The sequence below is a fragment of the Lampetra fluviatilis genome, chromosome 66, assembly GCF_964198595.1.
Source record: "Lampetra fluviatilis chromosome 66, kcLamFluv1.1, whole genome shotgun sequence".
NCBI lineage: Eukaryota > Metazoa > Chordata > Hyperoartia > Petromyzontiformes > Petromyzontidae > Lampetra > Lampetra fluviatilis.
In genome coordinates this window covers 5,586,291-5,606,636 of record NC_136340.1, presented here as the reverse complement: position 1 = coordinate 5,606,636, position 20,346 = coordinate 5,586,291, and the positions used below count along the sequence as shown (strand labels likewise).

Here is a 20,346-nt window from a genome sequence, read left to right as displayed (position 1 = left end):
GTGTCTCCGCCTCTCTCTCTCTCTCTCTCTGTGTCTCCGCCTCTCTCTGTCTCTCTGTGTCTCCGCCTCTCTCTGTCTCTCTGTGTCTCTGTCTCTCTCTCTGTGTCTCCGCCTCTCTGTCTCTCTGTGTCAATGTCTCTCTGTGTCTCCGCCTCTCTCTGTCTCTCTGTGTCTCTGTCTCTCTCTCTGTGTCTCCGCCTCTCTGTCTCTCTGTGTCAATGTCTCTCTGTGTCTCCGCCTCTCTCTGTCTCTCTGTGTCTCTGTCTCTCTCTGTGTCTCCGCCTCTCTGTCTCTCTGTGTCAATGTCTCTCTGTGCCTCTCTCTGTCTCTCTGTGTCCCGCCTCTCCCCGCAGCCACCTGGCGTGCGAGGAGGAGCGCACGGACGTGGCCCAGCTGCTGCTCCAGCACGGCGCCAGCGTCGACGTCGCGAACCGCGAGGGGCTCACGCCGCTGCAGGTGGCGCCAAGGGGCCTCGCCACGCTGCTCCGCAGGGCGCTGTGCCCCCCCACACAAAGCTAAAGCCCCCCCCCCCCCAGCGGCAAGAGCGATGGACAATTCCACGTTGCCGTGGCGAGGGCCGGTCCTGGGCTGAAGATTTATTTTATTTTACGAAGGAAAGGCCGTGACCCCCTGTGACCCCCCGTGACCCCCTGTGACCCCCCGTGACCCCCCGTGACCCCCCGTGTCATCATCACCACCATCATCCTCACCATCTTCATCATCATCGTCATCATCTTCATCATCATCACCACCATCATCACCACCATCATCCTCACCATCTTCATCATCATCGTCATCATCACCACCATCGTCATCACCACCAGCACCATCATCTTCATCATCATCGTAATCATCACCACCATCATCAACATCACCATCATCGTCATCATCACCACCATTATCATCATCACCATCATCACCACCATCGTCATCACCACCAGCACCATCATCTTCATCATCACCACCATCAACATCACCATCATCGTCATCATCACCACCATCATCTTCATCACCAACATCATCATCACCACCATCATCTTTCGATTTAAAGCTTTCGTGACTGCAGGGATTCATCTTCTTGGTTTTTTCGGTAAAGTCACGTAGCAGGGAAGTAATAAAATAATAAAAATAAAACATAATAAAATGAAACAATTCTCACGACGTTTCGGCCACAACGCAAGCAGCCGTCCTCAGGTGGATTGTCTCATTCTTCACCTGAGGACGGCTGCTTGCGTTGTGGCCGAAACGTCGTGAGAATTGTTTCATTTTATTATGTTTTATTTTTATTATTTTATTACTTCCCTTCTACGTGACTTTACCGAAAAAACCAAGAAGACACCATCATCTTCATCACCAACATCATCATCAACACCATCGTCATCACCACCGTCATCATCACCACCGTCATCATCATCACCATCATCGTCATCATCATCACCATCATCACCACCATCACCACCATCACCACCATCGCCACCACCATCATCACCACCACCGTCATCACCGTCGCATCGAAATTTGTGACATTTACAGCCGCAGCAGCGGCAGACACATTGCTCTTAAACGCGCGACGTCGATTCTACATGGAGAGGGGGAAACCTGGAGGCCCCGGAGAGAAATCCACACCCACACGGGGAGAGAGACACACGCAGACTCCAGACACACACAGCAGCAGGCATCGTCAGCGTTGGGATCGAACCCACGACCTCCTGCGTACCAGGCGAGGTAGTCAACATCTCCTAGCCACCGTGATGCTACACAGCAGGAAAATACGACAAATTGCTTAACCTTAAACACCCGGTCGTTCATGAAAGTTGAAGGCAGTATAGTACTATAGTAATAGTGCTGGATGAAGCTACTGTGGGGCCTATTGATGTTATAAAGGAGCCATAAATAAATAAATAACTCTGAAGTGTAACTTGTCTCGTTTCATTTTGCAATACAGCCCAGAACATACGACAGATTGCTACCCTTAAACACCCGCTCGTTCGTAAAAGTCCAAGGGCGGTGCAGTACTATAGCAATAGAGCAAGTGCAGAATCACCGAACCGGGAATTGATAGTTTTGTGCGGGACCCCGTAGCGTTTGTAGCTGCTACATATGCAGCTACTTGTGCTACTAGGATAGTGAGACACTGATTAGTAGAATGTGTAGCTACTTGTGCTACTAGGATAGTAAGACACTGATTAGTAGAATGTGCAGCTACTTGTGCTACTAGGATAGTGAGACACTGATTAGTAGAATGTGTAGCTACTTGTGCTACTAGGATAGTGAGACACTGATTAGTAGAATGTGTAGCTACTTGTGCTACTAGGATAGTGAGACACTGATTAGTAGAATGTGCAGCTACTTGTGCTACTAGGATAGTGAGACACTGATTAGTAGAATGTGTAGCTACTTGTGCTACTAGGATAGTGAGACACTGATTAGTAGAATGTGCAGCTACTTGTGCTACTAGGATAGTGAGACACTGATTAGTAGAATGTGCAGCTACTTGTGCTACTAGGATAGTAAGACACTGATTAGTAGAATGTGTAGCTACTTGTGCTACTAGGATAGTAAGACACTGATTAGTAGAATGTGTAGCTACTTGTGCTACTAGGATAGTGAGACACTGATTAGTAGAATGTGTAGCTACTTGTGCTACTAGGATAGTGAGACACTGATTAGTAGAATGTGTAGCTACTTGTGCTACTAGGATAGTGAGACACTGATTAGTAGAATGTGCAGCTACTTGTGCTACTAGGATAGTGAGACACTGATTAGTAGAATGTGCAGCTACTTGTGCTACTAGGATAGTAAGACACTGATTAGTAGAATGTGTAGCTACTTGTGCTACTAGGATAGTAAGACACTGATTAGTAGAATGTGTAGCTACTAGCATAAGACACTGGCTACGTATGGTGTGAAAGAAGTCCTACGTCCACGCTTGTACCCTTCATGACTATGGGAGTAAAGAAATATTTAGAACAAATGCTCTGAACGGCGTGGAACACGTTGAAGCACTGTGTGTGTGTTTGGGAGCGGTAGTGTAGTGGTTAACGCTACGCTGCGCGTTTTCGTGACTGCAAGGATTCATACTCTGTTTTTTTGGTAAAGTCACGTCGGTAAAAAAATGAAATAAAACTAAATTTAGTCATTTTATTTTAAAATTAAAACAAAATTGTTGTTTTCATCTATTTTTTTTATTTTCAAATGAAATAAAGTAAATGAAAACTAAATGTAGTTTTCATTTATTTTATTTTTTTACCGTGATTCATAGCCAATGGCCACCACTGTCGTTTCTTGCGAACCAAAATCAACAAATCACCAAATGTTAAATTGCAAAAAGACATTCCTTTATTCAAACCCACCGTCCTTTCACGATGCTGTGCAACTTGTCAGCAGGCCTGACCCACCACCCCCAGCCCTCCCGAAACGCGACTTTGCTTGGACAACACCGGCAGGACCACGTCGCGACATCAGATTTCTATTTCGCCACCGCCCAGCATCGCCGCCGCGTACTCCGTTGGGGAGTGGGATACGTTTCGATTTTACTGGTAGGAACCCTCCTGGTTACACCAGCCCACAGGGGATTATTGTGTCCGTCCGTCGGGGGGGGGGGGGGGGGTAATATTGCGCCACTACCGCCACCACAAGCCACCACAAGCCACCGTGTAAAAATTCTCTCTCCTCTCAAGAGTTTTAAAAAGCGTTGCGCCTCGCGCGAAACGGGCAAATAAATAGCGGGCGGCGCCAAATCGCTTGCGGCGAGCCTCCGTTAAAACCGAAACAAAAAAAGCGTCAAAATTAACAGCCGGCGTTTAAAAAACAGAAACACGAGCGAGCTTTTTGGAAACTAAAAGCCGGGCAAACGTGCAACCACTGGGCGTGCGGCGAGCTTCTTTCGCGCCGTACGTAGCCAACCGTGATGACATCGGAGGTGCGTGGGGGACACGGAGGAGACATGAAATGTGGGGACGGGGGGACGGGGGGACGGGGGGACGGGGGGACGGGGTGGAAAATGCATTTCGACTGCCGTCGATTGCAAAAATAATCATTTGTTCGGTCTATTCCCCCCTACGGACACGTACCGACTAAACACTAAAACACAAACCCCCACGCACACGGGGCCAAGAGAAAAAAAACACGCACAGGGCTCCCCCCCCCCTCCATCCCCTCCAGCCCGCGACGGTGGGTCAGAACCCCTCCCCAAGTGCAGTGTGGGTGTAGGTTGCACGGCATTGTGGGGGCGATTGTCTTGGGGCGGGGCGGGGAAGATGCTGAAATATCCCAGTGGGCTCCTGGGCAAGAGATGGAGATGATCTAATCTGATCGTTGTTTTTAACCCTTTTATCTGGCAACAAAAACTGACACCTTTATTTACAAAGCGTCATGTTTGCATAGTTGTGCGCCTTTTGGCGTCAGCTGGTCCAACACCATGTGAGACTAGGCTCTAAGGAAAGCTGTCTCGGGTGTGGACCAATCAACTTCAAGGACGGTGCATACATTATCAGAGTTGTGTTTTTTGTTTGCATTATGACTGCAGGTATTGTGGTCTATGCAAACATGACTCCTTGTAAAAAAGGTGTCAGTTTTGTTGCCAGATAAAAGGGTAAAAAAGTATAACCCGTAAAAACTAAGTTTTTCACTATAAATCCTTTAAATGCGTGGCGGCTAGGGTCCTCTCGTCCTCTGGCTTGAGATGGCTGCCACCTATGGGTCAGATGATTGCATTGCACCATTAAGCAATTGGTAATTACATATAATTTTTTGTCCTAAAAAATGTAAAATTTTGGGAAAAAAAAATTCACGAACATCAATTGTCACGCACAACGAGTCTATGTGCAAAATGTCAGCTCGATTGGATCACGGGAAGTGGGTTAAAAAACGACCGAAAGATTTGCACGGTCCTAAGCAAGCAAGCACGCAAGTGAACTTAATATAAAGGATTTAAAAAACACTGATCATATTTTGCTACTGGCAAATGAGGTTCCAATGATGATTTAATCTGTGAAGGTAAAAGGGACTTTTCCCGGCAAGAGGTTGATGGCTGCCACCGCTGCCGGCGAGGGATCGGCGCTGCACCACCGCCGACGAATGAGGTGGGAAGCTCAGAAGGTGGGGGGAGGGGGGTGCCTACACGTCACCCCACAACACACACATGACCTGCTGGTGGTTCGACTGTGTGTGTTGTTGTTACTGCTGTGTGGGTCAGAGGTTGGGGGGGGGGGGGGTTGGGGAGGATGAGGGGGAGGATGGGAGGGCGGGGAGGAGACATCTCAGAAGGAGGTGGGGGAGAGAGTCCCAACACTTCACCACACCAGACACGCACATACACACAGACACACACACAGATACACACACACACAGACAGACAGACAGACACACACAGACAGACCCACACACACAGACAGACCCACACACACACACGACCCGCCGGTTTAACCATGTCACTGTTACTGCGGGGTCAGAGGAATGATAATTTCAGGAACTCTCCTCCCCCCCTCCCACCACCAATCCCCCGAACAAGTTCTTAGTCTTTCCCCAGGAGGCGTTGAAACCTGTGGGGGGCGAGGAGGAGGGGGGAGGGGGGGGGGCACGTGAGGGGGGTAAACGGAAGCGGTTCGATCAGAGCTCATCGGTCGGTCTGCGGCTCGCATCATCCTCCGCTGCTGCTGCTGCTGCCTCCGCCGGTTCGTCTGCGTTGCCGCTCGTCAGCTGCTCCTCCTGCTGCTGCTGCCGCTGCTTCTTCTTCTTCTTGCCCTGCGATGATTTGGAGGAGGAGGAGGAGGCGGCGCCGTCGTCGCCTTTGCGCTCGGTCCACTCCTCCGCGAGGCACGCTGGGTGACGGACACACGCCGTGTGCGTTGTTAAGCGAGAGCAGCGCGCGTCGGCATGGGCAGCGCGCGCGTCAGCGAGGCTGTGTGACACACGTAGTGGGTGATAGCGTGGCGGGTGTGCGCGCTAGCAAGGACATGCGTTGACACAACGCAGTTGCGTTAGCGAGGCTGTGTGACACACGTGGGTGCGTTGTAGCAAGGCCATGCGTTGACACAATGCAATTGCGTGAGCGTTTGGTGGCGAGTGAGCGAGTTGGTACTGTGCAAGTTTAGCGGTGGGGCACTCAGAGCACCGAACCCGGCACGACATGAGTTCGATTCCCGCTCACGATTATCCAAATCGGTCCGGGGCCTTCCCTAGGTCGGCTCAGCCTCAACCGAGTACCTGGTGCATTGTACAAACATCGCTGCTACTAGAGAGACAAAGCCGGCTGGGCGTTCACAGGTGCTGCTCGCTAACAGCACTTGCCCCTACAGTCTGTTAAGGCTGCACGGGGGATTATTGTCTTTTTATGAGTTCGCGAGGGATGGTGTGAGTAGTAGGGCGAGTGAATTAGCGAGTTGAGTAGAAGCCACTTGGTAATGTGGGAGTAGCAGTGAGAGTATAAGCCAGCTGGTAGTGTGTGTGTGTGTGGCGGGGTGAGTGAGTGTACAAGCCAGCTGGTAGTGTGTGTGTGTGGCGGGGTGAGTGAGTGTACAAGCCAGCTGGTAGTGTGTGTGTGTGTGGCGGGGTGAGTGAGTGTACAAGCCAGCTGGTAGTGTGTGTGTGTGTAGCGGGGTGAGTGAGTGTACAAGCCAGCTGGTAGTGTGTGTGTGTGTAGCAGTAGGAGTATAAGCGAGTTGCGTTGCTACCTTTATCCTGGCCACGCAGAATGTGCTTCTCACACAGGAACACCTTGAGGTCTTCCTGCTGGTGGTGCCAGTACCAATCCTCAATCACCTCCTCGTATTCGCCCATCATCATGTCGCACTGAGCACACGCGTAGGGGGGGACATTGGGTCAAACGGCAGGGGAACAAAGGCTGCGCGAGTTTGCGCAAGAGTTGAGAGAAAGTAAAACTATGATTTTTATTTTTAAATCCTTTATATTAAGTTCGCTTGCTTGCTTAGGACCGTGCAAATCTTTCGGTCGTTTTTTAACCCACTTCCCGTGATCCAATCGAGCTGACATTTTGCACACAGACTCGTTGTGCGTGACAATTAATGTTCGTGAAATTTGTTTTGCAAAATTTTACACTTTTTAGGACAAAAATATTATATTTAATTACCAATTGCTTAATGGTGCAATCATGTGACCCATAGGTGGCAGCCATCTCAAGCCAGAGGACGAGAGGACTCTAGCCGCCACGCATATAAAGGATTTATAGTGAAAAACTTTGTTTTTACGGGTTATACTTATTATTTCATCCGGTGCAAGGCTCACACGGATCGACCTCGCTCTCACAAACAATGCCCCGACTAAGTGGAGAATCATCACTCGTCGATTTCGGATTCATACAGAAGCCCTGTCCGTCACGTGCAAATCTAGAGTAGCCAAATCTTCTGAACACACTATGAGACATCTCCTTTACCAGTGGCAAAATATAGTAGTAGGTTTTTACCCTTTCAACTGGTACAAAAACTGACACCTTTATACAAGGCATCATGTATTACTTTATTTTGCCACTGGTAAAAGGAGATGTCTCAGTGTAAATGCTTACCGAGCTCTCAATACTCTGATAGTGCCCTGTGTTTGAGTTGTACGCCTTTTGGCGTCATCTGGTCCAACACCAATGGAGACTAGGCTCTAAGAAAAGCTGTCTCGGGTGTGGACCAATCAACTTCAAGGACAGTGCATACATCATCATCATCATCATCAGAGTTGTTTCTTTGTTTGTATTTTGACTGCTTGTGTTGTTCTTATTGCAAACATGATGCCTTGTATAAAAGGTGTCAGTTTGTGTACCAGTTGAAAGGGTAAAAACCTCTAAACACACGTAGACGCTAAATGTGGAGGGGAAAAACCCCAGTGTGTGTGTACGCAGTGAGGAGTTGGTACTGAACCTGTTTCTTTAGGTCGGCGACCTCTGCCGACGTCTCGTTCCACAGCTCGTAGGGGATGTCCATCACCACCTTCACGCCCTTGTGCACCAGCCCGTGCAGGGTCTGAAACGTCTCGCTCATGCCCTGCGAGCATCACCAGAATCGTCAGGAATCAGAATCTGTGTAATGTGAGGACATATCCGGGTTGCTGTTGGATTACACCTCGTACGATGATTGGCTCTGCCGGTCCTGGCCCATAGCCAATGGGGAGAAGTCTAGGGGCGTGGCCCTGACCTAACGGGAAGGTGGCAGCTGTGAGTAGAGGATTGGTTCTGCTGGCTTTGGCCACAGCCAATGGGGAGACGAGTCAGGGGCGTGGTCCTGGGAGCCTACCATGGAGTCTAGAAGATTCCATGGAGGCTAACCAGGATTGGTGGAAAGGTACCACGTGACCCGGGTATTAAAATGGGTGGAGACGAACGACACGTGGTCAGATCTGGAACGAACGGAGGGTGAGGCCACGCTGGAGCGGGGTCCAGGCTGCCACGTGGCCGCGCGTGTCTCTCTCTCTCCCTCTGACGCTGTCTGTCGGCAGCGTGAAGGAGTAAGATGGGAGTGTTGTGAACGAAAGACAAATAAAGACCGGATTCCAGAAGTCGCTTCTACGACCTTTATTACATCTGTATTGACGCTGGTGGAGAGAATTCGTTGAGCTGTGAAAGCTCTTTTTTTCTACACGATGCCCAGAATGGGTGTACGGGGGTTGATAGCTCGGAGATTCTTTACCTAACAAAATAAAAGTACAGTAAAACCTTGGATTGCGAGCATAATTCGTTCCGGAAATGTGTTTGTAATCCAAAGCGCCCGTACATCAGTTGTGATCACGTAACGCTCGGCAGACAAAGCGTACACGTGCTACTCGTGTTGCAAGACCCCTCGCTCGTTTATCAAATTAATATTTAGTTAATATTTTTGCTCGTCTTGTAAAACACTCGCAGACCAAGTTACTCGCAATCCTAGGCTTTACCTGTAGTTTTTTCTTCTTGGTTCTTTCGGTAAAGTCACGTAGAAGGGAAATAATAAAAATAAAACATAATAAATCAAATTCTCACAACGTTTCGGCAACAACGCAAGCAGCCATATACGTATGTATATGGCTGCTCATTCAGACGCTGTCTTTCCGACAGACCTGTTCATTCAGACGCTGCCTTTCCGACAGACCTGTTCATTCAGACGCTGCCTTTCCGACAGACCTGTTCATTCAGACGCTGCCTTTCCGACAGACCTGTTCATTCAGACGCTGCCTTTCCGACAGACCTGTTCATTCAGACGCTGCCTTTCCGACAGACCTGTTCATTCAGACGCTGCCTTTCCGACAGACCTGTTCATTCAGACGCTGCCTTTCCGACAGACCTGTTCATTCAGACGCTGCCTTTCCGACAGACCTGTTCATTCAGACGCTGCCTTTCCGACAGACCTGTTCATTCAGACGCTGCCTTTCCGACAGACCTGTTCATTCAGACGCTGCCTTTCCGACAGACCTGTTCATTCAGACGCTGCCTTTCCGACAGACCTGTTCATTCAGACGCTGCCTTTCCGACAGACCTGTTCATTCAGACGCTGCCTTTCCGACAGACCTGTTCATTCAGACGCTGCCTTTCCGACAGACCTGTTCATTCAGACGCTGCCTTTCCGACAGACCTGTTCATTCAGACGCTGCCTTTCCGACAGACCTGTTCATTCAGACGCTGTCTTCCCGACAGACCTGTTCTTCACCTGAGGACGGCTGCTTGCGTTGTGGCCGAAACGTCGTGAGAATTTTATTATGTTTTATTTTTATTATTTCCCTTCTACGTGACTTTACCGAAGGAACCAAGAAGATGAATCCCTGCAGTCACAAAAGCTTTAAATCGAAATTGACTGTAGTTTTTTAAATATATTTTTTTGAGCGATTCGTTTGCATACCCATACCCACACTTTGCACTCGCGTCGTAGTTTTTGTTTGGGTGCAACATTCTGACCCAGTGCCCCGACTGGACATTTGCGAATAAAAGATCTTCACGGCTCATCGGATTCCTCCTCCGGAACAAATCAATATTCCGATTCGTAATGGCCGTGTCAGACACGCCGCCAGAAAACCTTGAGAAGGGCATCTTCCGCAAGAAGTCCATGACACACACACACACATCTGGAGATTTGTGAAATCCGTAAATTTGCCCCAATTTTCTGTGACTATTCAAGATAGAATCAGAATTTGAATGCATACTGTGGGAGCAATTCGACGCGCTACGAAAACATTTTTTTTCACTTCACAGGATGTCCAGTAAAGGGGGCACACGGTGGTCAAAACTTTACAATGACGTACGTTACGAAAACACGATGGGAGCGCAAAGCATAGGGAAGGCAATTACCAAGTTAAAAAAAACCCACTGAGCTATTACTTTATACTGGTAAGAACCTCCTGGTTACACCAACCCACAGGGGATTATTGTGTCTGTCGTGCAGGGAGGGGCTGGGTGGGGAGGGTGGGGAGGGGCTGGTCACCCCGTGGTGCCCTTATAAAACTCAACGTGTAACCTACTCACGCCGGCTGGTGCCCGCCCTCACAGGTCGGGCATATTTGCGGAATACACCAGGCCATTGACCGAGCAACCCAACGTGTTCCTACCAGCTCCCTCCGCAGGAATGTGTTAGGGGAAGAGATGTCTTCCGGAAGATGACTGAACAAAGTAGCTTTAAATCATCTTAATCTGCAGATTAAGATACAGGGGGCAGGGTGGATAGAAAGTGCATCTTACACTCCTGAGAACACGACGCTTGTTTAACCGATTGGCCGTTTACTTGATTGCAATAGTCGAGCGAAGGGGTTGTCTTAATAGACGAGTTCAATTGGCGTCATCTTCCTCGCATGGTATGTAGCCGGGGTTCAGGGGTCCCGGCAGCCGGGGTTCAGGGGTCGCGGCAGCCGGGGTTCAGGGGTCGCGGCAGCCGGGGTTCAGGGGTCGCGGCAGCCGGGGTTCAGGGGTCGCGGCAGCCGCGGTTGAGGGGTCGCGGCAGCGCGGTTGAGGGGTCGCGGCAGCGCGGTTGAGGGGTCGCGGCAGCGCGGTTGAGGGGTCGCGGCAGCGCGGTTGAGGGGTCGCGGCAGCGCGGTTGAGGGGTCGCGGCAGCGCGGTTGAGGGGTCGCGGCAGCGCGGTTCAGGGGTCGCGGCAGCGCGGTTCAGGGGTCGCGGCAGCGCGGTTCAGGGGTCGCGGCAGCGCGGTTCAGGGGTCGCGGCAGCGCGGTTCAGGGGTCGCGGCAGCGCGGTTCAGGGGTCGCGGCAGCGCGGTTCAGGGGTCGCGGCAGCGCGGTTCAGGGGTCGCGGCAGCGCGGTTCAGGGGTCGCGGCAGCGCGGTTCAGGGGTCGCGGCAGCGCGGTTCAGGGGTCGCGGCAGCGCGGTTCAGGGGTCGCGGCAGCGCGGTTCAGGGGTCGCGGCAGCGCGGTTCAGGGGTCGCGGCAGCGCGGTTCAGGGGTCGCGGCAGCGCGGTTCAGGGGTCGCGGCAGCGCGGTTCAGGGGTCGCGGCAGCGCGATTCAGGGGTCGCGGCAGCGCGGTTCAGGGGTCGCGGCAGCGCGGTTCAGGGGTCGCGGCAGCGCGGTTCAGGGGTCGCGGCAGCGCGGTTCAGGGGTCGCGGCAGCGCGGTTCAGGGGTCGCGGCAGCGCGGTTCAGGGGTCGCAGCAGCGCGGTTCAGGGGTCGCGGCAGCGCGGGGTTGGGGGGGGGTAGACAAAGTAGGTGACGAGCCGCCCCACCTTGGCGAAGCGGTTGCTCCCGTCGCGCTCCTTGTGCACGTTGTACTCAAGCAAGCGGTTGCAGACGTCCTCCGTCGCCTCGATCAAGCGCGTCTCCCTGGGCAGGAGGAAGACGCTCGCTCAGCGCCAACGCCGTACACGTCGCACCGAATATACAACGTGGACAAAGATCCCCCCCGGGACCGGTTCAGATAATCACCACCGGTGTTGGTGGTGGCCGTGAGCGGGAATCGAACTCGGGACGCCGGGTTCGTAGCACAGTGCAGAAACCGCTACACTGCCGCTCCCCACGTGGATGGCCGCACAGCAATAACAATAACTGCCATTTGCCACCAAGTGGCAGTGAAGGCACACCATGGGGCTTGTGCCAGGCTATGTGCATGTTGAGGCCACGTGAAGTGTCGAACGCCCGTTCGGCAGCATGTCACGGGGCAGACCCAGGTGCCATAGGTTGACCGACTGAGATGACTGGCCAAAGCACTATATACACACACACACACACAAGATCCCCCGTATAGCCTTAACAGACTGTAGGGGCAAGTGCTGTTAGCGAGCACCTATGAAGGCCGGCACGGCACACGAGGGGGTGGGTGGCCAGCACCACGCCCGACCGCCTTTGTCTCTCCAGTGGCGATGTTTACACACCACACCGGGTACTCGTTTCAGGCCGAGTCGACCTAGGGGAGGCCCAGGACCGGTTGAGATAATCGTCACTGGTGTTGGCCGTGAGCGGGAATCGAACCCGGGTCGCTGGGTTCATAGCGCAGCGCGCTAACCGCTACACTACCGCTCCCCACCACACGTACACACGCACACACGCACACACGCACACACACACGCACACACGCACACACGCACACACGCACACACGCACACACACACGCACACACGCACGCACGAGTGACGGTACTTGATCTTGTGCCGGGGCTTGTCCACGAAGCCGGACTGCGTCTCCAGGACGTCGTGAGACTTTCCAGTCTCCTCAAACGACTTGGTCAGCTCCACGGCGAGGAACTTGCACACTGAGGGGGGGGGGGGGGGAGTTAGCGCATGACACCTCCGATGAACACCCGGTGGCTACGTACGGTGCGAAAGAAGTCCGGTCGTCACTCGCAGCGGCAGCAGCGGCGGCGCCGGCGGTGGCAGCGTCAGTGCTGGCTTTTGCCTGGTGGTCGCCGCATCGCACGTACGCTCCTGCTACCGTCTGGAACGCTCTTCTTTCCGATATATAGGAAGCCACTGGAGGACTTTTAAATCATCTCGATTGAAAACTAATTTTATTTATAACTGCTTTTTGTGTTTAGTTTGTTGCAGAGGTCGCAAACGGGTTTTGATTCCTTACCCGTACCCATACCCGGCCGCACCAGGGTCGCAAACGGGTACCCGTACCCGGCCGTACCCGTACCCTACACCCGTACCCGGCCGGGTACGGGTATCGGGTACCTGATTGCGACCTCTGGGATGAAGCCATGTTGCAGGCGCGGGTGGGTTGATTCTAGGAACTTGAATTGTGAGAAGAGACAAGACGTTGGGAAATGAGTGACAAACGGTGACTCACCAGTGACTCACGGCCTACCCGTACCCAGCCGCACCAGGGTCGCAACCGGGTACCCGTACCCGGTTGCGACCTCTGGTTTGTTGTCCCCCCCCCCCCCTCCGTGCCTCCGATTAGCACGGGAGGCCACGTACGGCGCGAAAGAAGTTCAGCGCACACATTTCAATCTCGACACCAGGGCCTGTGTCAACCACGCTGCGCCACGCGCCGATACGCAATTGGCTGGGTCTGACGTGCCAATTTCAGATTGGTCGACTCGCATGCCAATTTTTGATTGGTCCACCCTCGCACGTACCGTTTTCCGATTGGCTAGTTCCGTCCTTGGCGATTTTATTATTAATCACCGCTTTTTTTGCATGAATCGGTCGTCCTTGAAAAGGCAGAAACATTTTGTGGGGGAAGTTGGTGACCGTTCCAGCTTTACCACATGGCTTCCCTTTTTCCATACTACTTTCCAGAAAATCCGAAAATACATTTCTTTCACAATTATTGGCAAGAACGATCATTATTGGCGCTGCTATGGCATGATGTTACCTCCTTCGCCTGGTATACAGGAGGTTGTGGGTTCAACCCAGACCCTGTATATTTGGAGTTTGAATGGTTCTCCGTGTGATCGCGTGGATTTTTCTCCGGGTCCTCCTCCAGTTTTTCCCTCCACATTTCGCCCCATCGTCACCCGTTCAGAGTATTTGTATTTGGCTGCTATACATTTTCACGTGAGAAGCCAATTCCAAATATACAGCAGCAGGCATCGTCAGGGTCGAGATCGACCCCATGAACCTCCTGCATACCAGGCGAGGTAGTCAACAACTCCTAGCCACCGTGATGATGATGAGAGAGAGAGACGCAGACTACAAATATACAGCAGCAGCAGGCATCGTCAGGGTCGGGATCGAACCCACGACCTCCTGCGTACCAGGCGAGGTAGTCAACATCTCCTAGCCACCGTGATGATGATGAGAGAGAGAGACGCAGACTCCAAATATACAGCAGCAGCAGCAGGCATCGTCAGGGTCAGGGTCGAACCCACGACCTCCTGCGTACCAGGCGAGGTAGTCAACATCTCCTAGCCACCGTGATGATGATGATGAGAGAGAGAGAGAGATACGTAAACTCAAAATATACAGCAGGCATCGTTAGGGTTGGGATCGAACCCACGACCTCCTGCGTACCAGGCGAGTTAGTCAACATCTCCTAGTCACCGTGATGATGATGATGAGAGAGAGAGAGAGAGACACGCAAATTCCAAATATACAGCAGGCATCGTTAGGGTTGGGATCGAACCCACGACCTCCTGCGTACCAGGTGAGGTAGTCAACATCTCCTAGCCACCGTGATGATGATGATGATGAGAGAGAGAGACACGTAAACTCCAAATATACAGCAGGCATCGTTAGGGTTGGGATCGATCCCACGACCTCCTGCATACCAGGCAAGGTAGTCAACATCTCCTAGTCACCGTGGCGTCCCGCAACCCGCCCTCTACACACCAGCGGATTTCATCGCTCCATCTCCTTGGTGAAGAACATAAACCTCAGACTAGTTCCATTCCTTGACTGCCACTCCGTTATTACCCTTGACCATCACAGCCATCGTCCCTTCTATCGCTGCGACACGTCCTGTCCAAGCGGCGCTTTACTTTGTAATATAAAAATAGTTTATAGTTTTATTTGTATATTATTAAGCGATTTTTGTTTTACCCTTCCTGTACTTTGCCCTCCGATCGTGTCTTTGTATTGTTTGCCGTTCTAACATTCCGACCCCGTGCCCTCTACTGCATATCCTGTGAAAAATATCTTTATATCCCATCGGATGCCTCCTCCCGTATGAATACAAATCCCGATTTGATTTTGAATTGTCACAAAACATTGGGGAAAATTTACGGATTTCACAAAACCTCCAGATGTTTGCGATGGACTTCTTGCGAAAGATGCCCATCTCAAGGGTTTCTGGCGTAGTGTCTGACACGGCCATTATGAACAGGAATATTTATTCATACAGGAGGAGGAATCCGTTGAGCCACAAAGCTATTTTTTTATATTTAGTAATGGCACAAGGGTCAAAATGTTACAACAAATAATACAAAAACATCAGTCTAACACGTAGCAGGCTTTCGCGACCAATATTATTCATAATCAACGTTTTTGGGTTTAGATCGCGTTATTTATAAATGTGTCGTAACCCTCCACCACCCGACACGGCCAATCAGCAAAACAAAAGTGTCACGTTGACAAAAGACAAAATAGTTCACTGCTTTAGCCCACCGGTGTGTTGAAGCGTGAAACCACAACATTTACAATTTTTGAGTAGCACGACGTTTCGCTGGTAATTGCATCCAGCATCATCGGGCAATTCGCTAGAATGGTGAGGCTCTGCTGTGTCTCCCGTTCTTATATAGAGCAGCAGCAGCAGCAGGGTGACGTCATCATTAATTAATGATGACGTCACCCTGCTGCTTATATAGAGCAGCAGCAGCAGGGTGACGTCATCATTAACTCATCAACTCATCCGATTGGCCGTGTCGGGTGGTGGAGGGTTACGACACATTTATAAATAACGCGATCCAAACCCAAAAACGTTGATTATGAAAAATAAAAAACCACGACAGGAGTGGAAAGTATGGGATAGGTAAAGCGAGCAAATCACTCAAAAAAAAAAGATGCAGCCCATAATGTTTGGAATAACTTGGTGAAGATGTTTGGAATCGAAACTTTACCATTCTTGTCCGAGTTTAAAATCACTTTTGAGCATCAGATTTCCTTTCGCAGGTACGTGCAATTGATCACTTTGCATTGCAGACTAAGTGTATATACACAATTACAATATGATGCATTATACTGACCTTGCTAAAATGTGTATGCCGATTGTACCATGCCTGATGTACGACCTTGCCATTCTGAACTTGACCATGAATAGGTTTTTTTATCATATAGGGTTTTTTTTTGCTGTAAACAGGTTGATAGTGTAACCAAACAAAAACACACAAACTAGCCAGCACATTAATCCAGGCCTTGGAGGAGTGGTGCATTAGGTGACGAGATGTTAACGACCTCGCCTGGTATACAGGAGGTCACGGGTTCAATCCCCACCCTGGTGCCTGCTGTATATTTTGAGTTTGCGTATCTCTCCGCGCGTGTGGTCGTGTGGATTTTTCTGCGGGTACTCCGGTTTTTCCCCTTCACATTTAGATCAGCCGCTTCGTCGAGCTGTCATTTGTGGCTAGGTGGCTTCTGAAAAAGAAGAGCTTCATCGCTAAAGCGGACCTTAGCTGGTGAAATAGAAAAAAAATTAACAGTTTAAAATGAGTGCCCATTACGAACCTCCAGACATCCAACCCCAGGGGTGCACAGCAAGCATTTCAGCCATGCAGAATCAGGGTCTCAAACAGTCATTAGGAATCCACTCACATGGCCCACACGAACAAGACATCATTACAAGTCTCCTGACACAGCCATCCTGAACACTCACATGGCCCATATGAAGCAACATTGCCCTTATAAACCTACTGACAGCCATTATGAACCCATTAACATGTCTGTTATGAACCAACATGGGCATTATAAACCAAACACATTCCTGCGGAGGGAGCTGGTAGGAACGTTGGGTTGCTCGGTCAATGGCCAGGGTCAACGGCGGCGTGGTGTATTCCGCAAATATGGCCGACTGTGAGGGCGGGCACAGGCCGGCGTGAGTAGGTTAAACGTTGAGTTTTATAAGGGCACCACGGGGTGACCAGCCCCTCCCCACCCAGCCCCACCCCTCACCCAGCCCCACCCCTCACCCAGCCCCACCCCTCACCCAGCCCCACCCCTCACCCAGCCCCACCCCTCACCCAGCCCCACCCCTCACCCAGCCCCACCCCTCACCCAGCCCCACCATCACCACCCAGCCCATTTTTGGATGCACGAAAGACGGACACAATAATCCCCTGTGGGCTGGTGGAACCAGGTGGTTCCTACCAGTAATAGCATAGCCATTATGAATTTTGTGCCATGGCCATTATATGAATCCCATAACATTGTAATTATGAACCCAGTGGCATGACCATTATGAACCTACTAACATGCATGCAGAACTTCTTTTGCACCATGTAGCAAACCATGCCAACCATGCTAACATGGCCATTAGGAACCCGAGACATCAGTTCAGTTCATTTATTTAGGCATAGCCCTGTGAGCCATGCTTCTCTTGAAATCGGGTGCAACCGCAACAAACAAACACATGAAAAAGAAACGTCTTAAAAAGTGCCTACGCGCAACAGAAAATCCAGGAAAAAAACAGAAAAGTCTTCCAGAAAAAGCACCGTCATGAAGCTACTGGAATGACCACGATTCATTGACATGGACATCGTGAAATCATTGATATGGCCATTATGAACTCACTGACATGGCCATTATGAATCTACTGGAATGACCACGATTCATTGACATGGCCATTATGAACTCATTGATATGGCCATCATGAATCTACTGGAATGACCACGATTCATTGACATGGCCATTATGAACTCATTGATATGGCCATCATGAAGCTACTGGAATGACCACGATTCATTGACATGGCCATTATGAACTCATTGATATGGCCATCATGAATCTACTGGAATGACCACGATTCATTGACATGGACATCGTGAAATCACCGATATGGCCATCATGAAGCTACTGGAATGACCACGATTCATTGACATGGCCATTATGAACTCACTGACATGACCATTATGAACTCACTGACATGACCATTATGAAACCCACACGCACGTCAATTACGAAGCAAGTGACATGACGATCATGCGTCTACCGACAAGATTATTGCGATTAATTCACTTAACACGACCCGTTGATGCACCGACCTGAAATGTGCATCATTATAGCGCTGTGGGCTACGTGCCGTGCGAAAGAAGTTCAACAACAAATAACAGAAAATTTAGCTGCGACGGTCCCACCTGATTCGTGTTGCCTCCGAAACGTCGTGATTTATTATTTTATTTCTATTATTTTTTCTATCATTTTTATTATTTATTTTAATTTTTACCTACTTGGTGACTTCGCCGAAAAAAACCTAAGAGGGTGAATCCTTGCAGTCACGAAAGCTTCAAATCTAGAATAACTATAAACACACCGACATGGCCATTACGAACCTTAAGAACTTGGCACATGATGCACCGTACGGAACCTGTCACATTACGAACCTTACGAACTTGCCACATAAATAAAATATAACATCATAAAGCGGCGTTGACTCGTCAATGCAGAACGCTACAGTACAGGAACCACGCGGGCCGCTGTTGTTTTTTGCCGTACCGATAAAACATGAAACTCCCCACATTGACGTACTAATTATCTACGTCATTTAACCACCACAACAAACAAACAAACAACCCCTCACCCTCCTCACCCCGCTCACCATCATCGTTTAAATGCCTCCCCCATGGACTCACCCTCACACTTGTTGGGCAGCTTCACAGGTTCGTCGTCTTCGTCCGCGCGGTCGCCTCGGTCTCGCTTGGCGCACGCCAACGCCACCAGCAACGCCGCGACGAACATCTCTCGCAGCATCCTTGATTTTTTAAAACAAAACTAATTAAAATCGCTAATATTTAATTGCTTTAATATTTACCTCACAAGCCGCCACCACCGCCGCTGTTGACATTCCTCTTGAAGCTTCTACGGGCCCCCTCCTTTTATAGTAACAGCCCCACCCCCCGACTTCCTCGATCCTCTGCTGCCATTGGTCAGGAGGCGCGCACGTGAGCCGGGCCCCGTCGCGCGTGCGCGCACGCCATTGGACGTCGTCCGCGCGGGTGCGCGCGCCGACCGGAAACGCGGCGCGGTGTGCTGGGGGGTGGGGGCATGGGGGGGCTAGGGGGGGGGGCTGGAGGGGGGCGGAGATGACCCCCCCCGAAAAAAGGCGGGAAAATGTTGGTTGGGTGCGAAATTCAAAGAAGTCCTCACGTCCGCCGGAAACGGAATGACACGTGGCTGGTGGGAGGGGGGCGGGGGGTTTGAGGGGAGGGTGGGGGAGGGGAAGAGGGAGGTTTGGGGGGCGGGGGAACGGAGAGTGGGGGGTGGAGAGAAGGGGGCGGGTGAGGGGAGGGTGGGGAGGAGGGGGTATCTGGGGGGCGGGGGAGGGGAGAGTGGGGGGTGGAGAGAAGGGGGGAGGGGTCTAGGGGCGGGGAAGAGGGAACGGAGGGTGGAGGGGGTGGAGAAGAGGGGGGGGCGGGGAGGAGGGGGCATCTGGGGGGCGGGGGAGGGGAGAGTGGGGGGTGGAGAGAACGGGGGGGGGGGTTTGGGGGCGGGAGAGGGTGGGGAGAAGGGGATTCTGGGCAACGGGGGGAGGGGAGGGTGGGGGGGGGGTCAGCGCGCAGCCAATCAGAACGCGGAACGCGTCACTTTGAATATCAACGAAATTTGCATATCGTACTCTTTGGTATTTCGGTAAAGTCACGTGGGTATAAAATAAAATGAATTTACGACGTTTCGGGCGCAACACAAGCGTCCTGTTGCGCCCGAAACGTCGTGATTTGTTTGTTTTTCTACCCACGTGACTTTATAATATTTGAAGAATGGATATTAAATGCGAAATTATACTAAAAACATTGTAAAAACGTAACATTCAAAGAAACGTGGTTAATCGATGTATTCATATTTACTATGTGATTAGTTCTTTCGGTAAAGTCACGTAAAAAGAAAACTAAAAATAAAATAAAAATGTAAAAAAATAATAAAATAATAAAATCTTCTTGGTTCTTTCGGTAAAGTCACGTAGAAGGAAAATAATAAAAATAAAACATAATAAAATAATGTAATAGAATATAATAAAATAATAATACAAATAAAACAAAATAATAAAATAAATTTGTTTTATTTTTCTTATTTTATTATTTCCCTTCTACGTGACTTTACTGAAAGAACCAAGAAGATGAATTCCTGCAGTCACGAAAGCTTTAAATCGAAACAATAAAAAATAATAATAAATAAAATAAAACAGGGGAATGGTTGGTAAGCGAACACATTGGCCTCTATAACAACAGCTTTTACCCTTGCTGGCGTTTCGCCAGGAACCACAACCACCTTCATCAGATGCTAGTTGTAATCTGGCTGTCCGCCTGATGAAGCTGGTTGTAATTACTTTCATTAACTTTTAATTTCATTTTTTACC

General features: G+C 50.5%; 2 protein-coding genes across 2 annotated transcripts in view; one reads left to right on the top strand and one right to left on the bottom strand.

Moving 5' to 3' along the window:
- PSMD10 (proteasome 26S subunit, non-ATPase 10) overlaps positions 1 to 1,044 on the top strand; it is a gene marked incomplete at its 5' end in the record, with an annotated part of 3,477 nt that extends 2,433 nt beyond the window's left edge. Inside the window, one exon of the mRNA XM_078882553.1 lies at positions 354 to 1,044. Coding sequence (XP_078738679.1) covers positions 354 to 519 — 166 coding nt within the window. The remainder of the gene's footprint in view (positions 1 to 353) is intronic.
- A 2,272-nt stretch (positions 1,045 to 3,316) lies between these two features.
- On the bottom strand, positions 3,317 to 18,884 carry CNPY3 (canopy FGF signaling regulator 3). Its single transcript, XM_078882619.1, has 6 exons — positions 18,626 to 18,884; positions 12,529 to 12,652; positions 11,631 to 11,727; positions 7,866 to 7,988; positions 6,675 to 6,792; positions 3,317 to 5,822 (listed from the first exon to the last, which is right to left on the bottom strand). The coding sequence occupies exons 1-6, from the start codon at positions 18,741 to 18,743 to the stop codon at positions 5,611 to 5,613; spliced, it is 792 nt and encodes a 263-aa protein (XP_078738745.1). The 5' UTR covers positions 18,744 to 18,884; the 3' UTR covers positions 3,317 to 5,610.
- Positions 18,885 to 20,346: the final 1,462 nt, after the last annotated feature.

Bases quoted from the DNA above. Each gene is read 5' to 3' on its own strand.
- CNPY3 (XM_078882619.1), bottom strand. From the start codon at position 18,743: ATGCTGCGAGAGATGTTCGTCGCGGCGTTGCTGGTGGCGTTGGCGTGC. The intron at 12,653-18,625 runs GTGAGTCCATGG...CCCCCCCCTCAG, and splicing joins GCTGCCCAACAAGTGTGAGG to TGTGCAAGTTCCTCGCCGTG. The intron at 5,823-6,674 runs GTAGCAACGCAA...TCCGTCACCCAG, and splicing joins TCTGCGTGGCCAGGATAAAG to CGTGCCTCGCGGAGGAGTGG.